The following is a 10231-nucleotide window of genomic DNA, read 5'->3' on the forward strand; positions in this document are numbered from 1 at the left end:
ATCTTAATTATCACACACTATTTTTTCCCCATATTTTTCATCTCTCCTCAAATTAGATATTTTTATATTAACATAATGCTTTTATATTTTATTACATAAACTTGGTTGCTCCCTCAATAAATTTATAAATTTATTTTAATTATTTTATCTTAAATTGGAATAGAATATATTTTTCAATTGTAGGTCGTGACTTAATAAACATCAAAATTTTACTATAGTTCCAATTTGAATTTAACAAACAAACGATATTGGGGAAAATTGAGATGTTGAAAAAAAACAAACAGTAAGTGTTGAAAAAATGTATCAAATAGTAAGTGTTGAGAAAATGTTTCAAATACTAGTTGGTTGTATCAATCATCATAGACTCATATTTTATAAGCAATTGCCTATTTTTAGCAAGTGTTGTATTGTAAAAGGTTAATGCAACAAATTGAACACTCTTTTAGATATAAGAATATCAATTGTTGTAAGTGCGGTGTAAATGATTGGGTCGGCTAAGATTTTGTAAATATCCAATTAAACTATTTATGTCAAAAATTAAATTTATAAAACAAATATAAAAGACATTTTATAAAATATATATTATTCATAAATCACGAAAAAATATGTATTTAATGAAATTAAATAATAATAATAATAGTAATAATAATAATAATAATAATAATAATAATAATATTAACAATAATAACAGTAATGATAACAACAATAATTTTGAACTATGTAAAACTAATTATTTCAAGTCGTTTAGAATTAACAAAATCGTTAACTAATTCATAGTCGAGGTTAAAATTTGGTGTCAACAACTGTCTCTCATTTTACTTGGATTGATGCAAGAAATTCGAGGAAAATGAAATTGACTCATCAAATTTTGACTGACCACAAATTCATCTTTAAGAATTGATTTGGTCGAGAATTCAAGGATTATGTCCGAACCTCAAAAATGGGTCTCCTACATATCTCAGGCTATATGAGAATTCAGGCCACTTGTAGTTCGACTCTATCGGTTGAAAAGAACATCTATTAAGTTAGATAACCTTTGGCTCATGATGAATAAAAAATTAAATCGAGTATGGAAAGGAGGTTTGCAACCTCTTAGTCGTGAAGGTGGAGCTCCTCACATCCATAGATAAGAACTTGCATGGGCATAATTTCTAAAGCTTTTGGTGCATTGTCACTCAGATTGAAAACTTATCTCCACTAGATCGAAGTATCTGAATGCGAGACCATAACTGACAAAAACCAAAGAAAACCCACATGCCTTCTGACAGGGCTGTGGTTTTATTGTGGTGGAAGTCGTTCCTCATTTTAGCGCCCTAAAAGTTTGACACTCCTTTTTTGATTATGTTGCAGTTCGCTGCTAAAATTAGTTCCACGTTATGCTGCATCCATTTGATTTCGTCCACACATGTGATTTTTTTTGGAGAATTCGTCCTTTCGGATACTCTCGACAAAGCCTGAGATAAAACTCATTAGTATAAAAATGCAATTTAAAAGGGAGACAGTGTCTTTTATCATGTGGACGTTTAATCGTTCTCCTAGACATTTGATGTTAACTCGATTGGATTGACGTAAAGCAAATAAAACTTATGTCTTGTGTTTGCAATATAATATTAAATGTATTCTTCATTTGATGTCAACAAAAAGGAAAGTTGATGCAGTGTGCTAGTATTTCTGTTGACGTCGTCTTCGGTGCTCTTCTTGATGTTTACTTTTATCAAAATAAAAATATGTAGTGGATGCCGATGGATAAATATTTCTCTTGTGATGCACGATTTCCTTTTCTGGCAGTGCATGACTTCTTGCGGGGCATGAATATCTCCCCGCGATGCGTAAATTTCTGCGAGGTATGTAATCTTCTCACAATGAATAACTCTTCTGCAAGACATGAAATCCTCTCGCGATGCATATATTTCAAAGAGGCATGGAATCTTCTCGTGATGCATAAATTTCTACGAGGTATGAAATCTTTTCGCGATGCTTGGATATTACCTCGCGATGCATGATCTTCCGCGATGCATGGATATTGACTCGTGATGCATGATCTTCCGCAATGCATGGATATTGAATCGCGATGCATGATCTTCCGCGATACATGGACATTGACTCCCAATGCATGATCTTCCACAGGGCATGAATATCTTCCTGCGATTCACATATATTAACTCTTGATATCATCCTTGGTACTAAATAAAGATAGTACTTTAATCGAACAATATAGTGATCTTCTAGGTGCTTTCTGGATAATCATGTCGTCTCAAATGATGATAACGGTAAAACGACTTCCAGATAGTATATCGCCTTGATAGACAATAAAATAACTGACCCCTCCGGGTAATGCATAATATCATATCCGACATCATGATGCAAATGATGTTCTTCATGGAAACCGTAAATTCTTCCTTGAGACTTTCGCTTGATTCACCTTGGAATCTAGCTGGAAGTTCTATATAAATTTCAAGTTGTTGAAAATTTATTGAAATAAACAATTCATATTCCCAAGTATCCGGTACAAGCAATATTATATAATTCCCGCGGTTACAGAAACACCTTTAATTTTAAGGGAGCTTTCTCCTCCCTTGACTTCTCCATATTCATCGATCAGGGGGATTTGCTTATATCAAAGCAAAACTATAAACCTGCGTCCATAAAAAAATTTAGTTTTATAACGAACTGATCTGTGTCGATTTCTTCAGTTGCTTGCTCCATTACATGGTATCTCCGGTTGATCTTCCTGATCCACCAACTCTTGATAGATAAGATAAAATATTTTATACTAAAACAAATGAAACATAAAAGGAAAATTTAAGAGGAATAAATTTTTGAGAAATAGTATCTGAAAAAGGTCATTGTCAAGTCATGTCATATTAGGCCTAACAAACTTCTTTAAGTCTGATGCTTGGAGGTTTATTTGCTTATTCACTGGGGAGTTTTCAGAGTCACTCCAGACTTGTAGATAAACCCATGCTGGAATTTTGTGGCCATCCTCAAAATTTTTGTCCCAATTAACTATCTTGCTTATCTTTCCACGGTAACTGAGTAGATCGCGGAATTTTTGAGATCTTCTCAAAAATTCTGTCCCAGTTGAAAATCTAGAAATATCTTCAATCTTGACTTGCTCAGGAAGAATATTCTTCTCGAGAATTTTTGAGTCCCTCTTAAAAATTCTGTCCAGTTTCTAATGTAAAGAGGAATAGAAATATTACGGGAGATATGATCGAACCCTTGTGGCGTCTACGTATCCCGTTGAGGTAGGAATCAAGTCAAACGTAGTTCCCCTTAGGTATAACAAAATAAGAAATTTTACAAACAAACCAACTTAAGCCGACATAGTCAACCTACGTATCTCATTCTTGAGAATTCAGGTCAAACGTAGTTCATATACAAAGCAATATTTAAAGGGGATAAATAGAGTTACCGAGGCCAACATAGGTCCCCTACGTATCTCATTCTTGAGAATTCAGGTCAGACGTAGTTCATTACAAGAGGGATAAAACTTAAACAAAACAAATACAAGCAAAATCAATTACAAGTATATGACAGTCATAATATCTCTTGACATCATCTGAGTTGATTGGTTTCGGCCACGCAGTGCCATCCATTTCCGAAAGGACAAAAGCACCTCCAGATAATACTTTAAGAACCATGTAAGGTCCTTGCTAGTTTGGTGCGAATTTTCCTTTGTACTCATCTTGATGAGGTAAAATGCACTTAAGTAATCATTGACCGATTTCAAAAGTTCTAGTTGTTACTCCCTTGTGGAAAGCGCGAATCATTCTCTGTCGATACAACTGACCATGACAAATGGCAACCGTTCTCTTCTCATCAATCAAAGTTAGTTGATCAATCCGCTTTCTGACCAGTTCAACATTTCTTTACTCAAGTTCTTGGATGATTCTCAAAGATGATATTTCGACTTCAGCAGGTATAACTACTTTTGCTCCATACACTAGCAAGTAGGGAGTAGCTCCAGTCGACGTTCTGACAGTCGTTTGATAACACAATAAAGCATATAGCAACATCTCATGCCAACCTCAGTGATTTTCAATCATCTTCCTCATGATCTTTTTGATATTCTTATTGGCAACCTCTATAGCTCCATTTATTTGAGGATGATAAGCAGTTGAATTCCGGTGGGTGATCTTAAATTTCTTATATATCTCTAATCAAGTGACTATTAAGATTTTCACAATTATTAGTAATGATCGATTCTAGTACTCTAAACCTGTATATAAAATTGTTGCGAACAAAATAAGCCACAACTTTCTTGGTTACTGACTTGTAAGAAGCTGCTTCCGCCCACTTGGTGAAGTAATTAATGGAAACAAAAATGAATGTGTCCATTAGAAGCAGCTGACTCTATCGGACTGATGACATCCATACCCTAAGATACAAATGTCCAAGGTGAACTCATAGTTTTAAGCTCGTGAGGTGACACTCAGATCAAATACCATGCACTTGACATTTATGATGTTTCTGCACAAACTTGCAACAATCATTCTCCATAGTCATCCAAAAATAACTGGCTCGAAGGATCTTTTATGCCAAAGTAAGTTCATTCATATGCGTGCCACAAACTTTGGCATGTTTCTGTTCAATAAGCTTCGCGGCATCATCATATCTGAGAATACCTATGTCTGGAGTCCTCCTATAAAGGATTTCTCCACTTAAAAAGAAATTAAGAGTCATACAACGTATCGACTTCTTCTGATTGGACGTAGCATCTTGGGGATAATTTCCAGACACCAAATACTTCTTTATATAAAAAAACCAAGGCAAACCGTATGGGTATGCTTCAACATGGGAACAATGGAGTGGATGTTCTTTCAACTCTATATCCATAGGATCAATATAATCTATATCCGGATGCTTAAGCATAGATACGATGGTGGCGAGAGCATCAGCTAACTCATTTTGTATTCTGGGAGTATGTATGAACTCGATCTTGCAAAATCTTTTGCACAACTTATGTACATACTGTACGAAAGGTATAATATTCGGGTTCTTCAAGGCCCATCCTACTTGAACTTGATGAATCAATAAATAAGAGTCTCCAATAACCAACAACTAGTAAATATTCATGTGAATGTCCATCTTCAACACAAGAATACAAGCTTCGTATTTAGCCATGTTGTTCATGCAATTAAATCAGAGTTTAGCTACCATGGGGTAATGATGCCCAGATTCTGACATTAAAACCGCTCTGATGCCTTTCCCTTGATGATTCTCCACTCCATCAAATAATAATCTCCAACCGGGGTATACCTCAGAAATATCTTTACTCATAAATGACTCTTTTTCATCATGAAAATAAGTCTTTAGCGGTTCATACTCTTCATCGACAGGATTTTCTGCGAGAACCCTCCACTTAAATTGGTAACTTTTTCACGAAAAGAAGACATGAGATAAGAAATCCAGTGTTTCACTAAGATTTTGAATGGCGGTCAAGAATTCAAGTTGATTCTATTTTGACTCTTCCTCAGAGAAATGATCAGCCAAAGTCTGTGCTTTTATCGCCTTCTGAGTCACATACACAATATCAAACTCACTCAACAGCATTTTCCTTGTAGCTAACTTTCTTGTCGGCATCCCTTCTGGAAAATATACTTTAATGGATCCATTATGGAAATGAGATATGTGGTATACAAAGACAAATAATGTCTCAACTTCTGGGCAAGCCAAGTCAAAACACAATATGTTCTCTCCAACAGAGTGTATCGAGACTCATATGGAGTAAACTTCTTTCTTATGTAATAGATAACTTTTTCCTTCTTTCATGTCTCGACGTGTTGAACGAGTACGCATCTGAATGCACAATCTGAGACGGACAAATACAACAATAAAGGACTCCCTTCTCGTGGAGTAACCAATACCGGTGGATTTGACAAATAGTTCTTGATAGTGTCGAATGCAATCTAACACTCTTCAGTCCACTTTGTCGGAGCGTCTTTCTTCAACAGTTTGAATATAGTCTCACACACCACAATCGATTGAGCTATGAATCCACTGATGTAGCTCTTGAATTGTTTTAATCTTAGAAGGATCGAGCTCAATACCCCTTTTGCTGACTAAAAATCCCAACAACTTTCCGGCTGGAACTCCAAAAGCGCATTTGGGGGGATTTAACTTCAAGTTGTATCGACGCAAATGATCAAAAAATTTCCTTAGATGTGTCAAGTGGTTCGAACACTCACTGGACTTGATTATGATGTCATCCACATACACCTCAATCTCTTTATGAAACATGTCATGAAATATGATTGTCATAGCCCTCATATAGGTAGCACCAACATTCTTGAGGCCAAATGACATCACTCTGTAATGATATGTACCCTAAAGTGTAATAAAAATATCTTTTCTGCATCTTCCTCGTTCATCAGAATCTGATGATAACCTGCGTAACAATAAAAAAATGACTACATTTCATGCTTAGCGCAGTTATAAATCAAAATATGAATATTCTTCAACGGAAAATTATCCTTTAGTCTATCTTTGTTGAGGTTTCTGTAGTCGACACAAATCCTTATTTTCCCATCTTTTTGGCAACCGAAATAACATTGGCCAACCAAGTCGGGTATTGTGTCACTTCCACCAATCGAGACTCTATCAGCTTAGTGATCTCTTCTTTAATCTTTAAACTCTATTCAAGCTTGAAATTTTGAGCCTTTTGCTTCACCGGATTGAACCCCAGATTAATTGGGAGTTTATGAGATACAACATCAGTACTCAACCCTAGCATGTCGCTGACTTCCCAGACGAACACGTCAATGTACTTGGTAAGTAAATGACTAAGTCCCTTTCTTTGATCTTCATTCAAGTGGACGCTGATTTTGACCTCTTTGAAACACTTGGTCTCCCAGATTTACAGTTTCGGTTTCCTCTAAATTTGGTTTATGTTGATTTTCACACTGCCAAAATTCCTTGCAACGTACTTTGGTCCTGATTTTCTTCTTTGTAATCATCAACATCATCATCACCTACCTCATTTTGTTCATTCAGCTCGTGACATGACATGACATTGGCAGGTTTAAAACTTACATTACTGAAACCATAAACAAACAAAGTTAGACAATCAAAGTATAGGATCTGAGTAAATAAATAAATTTTATAAACAAAAGAGGCTTTCATTCAAATTGGAAAACAATGCAAACTTTGTTCATGGCATAGGTCCATGTTGCCTTTTTTGAATATCACAATGGAAATTCAAAAATTTAAATAGGTAAGAAAAATGCAAAATGGTGGGTCTCGGACCTCTTTCGAACTACCATCAATTTAAATATGCATAAAATGATTCCCTTCTACAAAGGAGTTTGGGGGATCAGGATGGGCGTGGAGGTCTAGTTCTGCAGCATCTCTCCTGGCTAAGCATCGCAGAATCCTGTTAGCTCGAACTTTTCTTCAATGATAGCATTAATTTCTTCAAAAAGGCCACAAATTCGTTCCCCAAAGTCTTCATGCTCGGCATACTCCCGGTCTGGTAATGATTGATAAAGATCTGGGATCGACTTAGCTAATGCTTGATCACTCTTTTTCTTCGTCTTCATACCATCATCTGTGGGGACGCACCACAAACCATATCTAGCTCATTTGACAAGGACCGAAATAGGCTAAATAATTCCTTAGGAATTTCTTCCCAATCCAAACCTTGATTCAAAATCATTGTGCAGAATCACAGTGGCTATCATTTTGTACACAGCAGGCATGGGAGTCTGTGCAGCCAAGTTTTCTCCGGTGGCATTTACCAGCTCCACCATTTAAAAATATGTACCTCACTATATACTTTATCATTAATTGGTGCATGTCTGCTAGAGTGACTCCCTTCTCCATGAATAACCAGCTCTTAGTTCTTCCAAACGAGTTTCATCATCTAATTCAGAGTAAAAGGGATAGCTCCAGACATATGGATAAAAGGCCTTCCCAGAAGAAGGTTATAGCTGGTATCGATATCCAATGTACACTGAATTCTGCTGGATCCATTTGGATGATCTCATTCACCGCTCCTAACGTATCCCTCTGTACTCCATCGAAGGCTCTCACGTTGACTTGGTTTTACTAAAGTTTTCCCAAGTCAAACTTTAACTGCCTCAGCGTCGACAACGGGAAAATATTCAGACCACATCTTTCATCCACCAAAACACGATTTACGACCTTTTCGCGACATACTACAGTGATGTGCAATGTATTGTTGTGTGACCTCCCTTCAAGAGGCAACTCATTGTCGCAGAAACTGATCCAATGCCCTCGGACAACTTGGTTGATCATAGCGGCCACATTATCGCTTCTTGTGCCCACGGGCACATACGTATCATCGAGACCCTTCATCAAAGTCTGCCTATGCAATATAGAACTCATCAGTAGGGCCCATACGGAGATCTAGGCTAGAGTCTTCTCCAAATATTTGACGATAGAAAAAATTTTCCGCTGCATTCTTCTCCAGAATACCTCTGCCTCACCCTCGTTTATTAGAATTTAGCTTGATCCCTTTTTTGACCTCGGAGAGAAAGATCCTCGGGAGTATAACATCTCTCGGATTGGGTCATACCTTGTGAAGTACCAGTCTCAATCACAAATTTTTGCCTGACAAGAGTCTCTGGTGGCACCAAGGCAACAACCTTTGCGGATGTCAGGATCACAAACTTTTTTTTCTCTTTGACACTTAATGAGGCCACGACCTTTTCTAGATTGTAATGCACAACTGGAGTTATCACCTAAGTCCCACACCAATCATCTTCTGTCTCTATCATGTTGATATTGGCGCCCCCATGATTCGGCAAAGGGTTGGTGTTGAGATTAGGCGCGATTGTTTGAAGAGAGACCATTTCTTAGTCGATCAGATCTTGAGTCTTATGCTTGAGGTTGATGCAGTCTTCAGTATCATGTCCAACACTATTGGAATGATAAGCACACCGTTGGTCAGGCCTATAGAACTTAGAACTGGTATCCACCGGTTTGTGCCCCACTTGATGGATAAATCCGACCGCGGCCAGTCGATCGTACAATTTTTTTCGGCTTTCAGCGAGCGCAGTGAAGTTCCTTGAAGGCTTCTTCTCGAATCTGGGCCGAGAAGGGTCAGAATTGCCTTGTTGGGGAGGAGGCACCGATTGATAACTTCTTGTATTTGGACGGGGAGCTCGGGTTCTAGGATATGGATTTGTTTGATAGTTTGGCGATGGAGCTTGGTAATTTGGAAGGGAATTTTGGAATAGTGGAGTTTGGACTTGATAAAAAGGAGGGGGTGATGCAGCAACACGAGCTATATTTCCTGTTTTCAACCCATCTTCGATAATTTTACCAACTTTTACTACATTGGCAAAATTTTCTCCTATGAGCAACATGATTCGATCGTAATACATGGGTTGTTGCACCTGCACAAACACTTTTACATTTTCTTTTTCACAGATGGGCGGCCTCACCCTCGTCGCTTCGTTTCTCCACCTATAGGCAAACTCTCTGTAGCTCTCGGTTGATTTTTGCTTTATCTTTTCGAAAGAGTATCGAGCAGAACAACTTCTATTTTGTAAGCAAATCGTTCAATAAAATCTTTGGCCAATGCATTCCAGCTGGGCCATTATCGGGTTTCATGTGATGTGAACCATTCAAGAGCTTCTCCGCACAGGCTTTGGCTGAAGAGCCGCATAAATAAAGCTTCATCTCTTCCAACTGCCACGAGCTGGTCACAGTAGGCTCTTAGATGAGTCATAGAGTTGCCCACTCCTCCGAAGGTGTCAATCTTTGGAATCTTGAACCCTTCTGGAATGTCCGAATTCGGATAAATACATAAGTCTCCATAACTAAGCCCGACGATATCAGGGACATATTGGAGCTCTTTCATGGATTTCTTAATCTCTTCTTTTATGTCAACCCTTACCTCTTCCTTTGCCCTTCACTACTTTTCCTGTTCCTCATAATGGTCCACCTCAGAACCGTGCACATCACGCTCGGCAGGGACGGGAATTTGGAAGTTGGTTCTTTTTGGTAAGGGTGAAGTTATATAGGGACTCTGGGCATTTTGAGCGGGTTGATAATTTCTGTGGGTAAGTCTGCAGATTGGTATTCTGATTTAAGTGGTGGTAGGGTGTTTGGGGATTGAAAATATTTTGGTTTTGATTTTGTGGTGGCAGAGCAGTTTGATGGTGGGTATTTTGAGTATGGGGTGGCATTTGGGGATGGTTTTTTCAGGAGAAGGTAGAGTTTGGTAAGATGCTGAAGCATATTGAGTATTTTGGGTAGTCAG

At 37.7% G+C, this 10231-nt stretch overlaps 1 protein-coding gene across 1 annotated transcript; it reads right to left on the reverse strand.

The window, feature by feature from the left end:
- Positions 1–8819: 8819 nt before the first annotated feature.
- LOC138339253 (uncharacterized) lies at positions 8820–9829 on the reverse strand. Its single transcript, XM_069290835.1, has 2 exons — positions 9591–9829; positions 8820–9504 (listed from the first exon to the last, which is right to left on the reverse strand). Exons 1-2 carry the CDS (start codon positions 9827–9829, stop codon positions 8820–8822), a joined length of 924 nt encoding a protein of 307 aa, XP_069146936.1.
- Between the last annotated feature and the right edge of the window lie 402 nt (positions 9830–10231).

This window comes from Solanum lycopersicum, chromosome 11 (assembly GCF_036512215.1).
Source record: "Solanum lycopersicum chromosome 11, SLM_r2.1".
NCBI lineage: Eukaryota > Viridiplantae > Streptophyta > Magnoliopsida > Solanales > Solanaceae > Solanum > Solanum lycopersicum.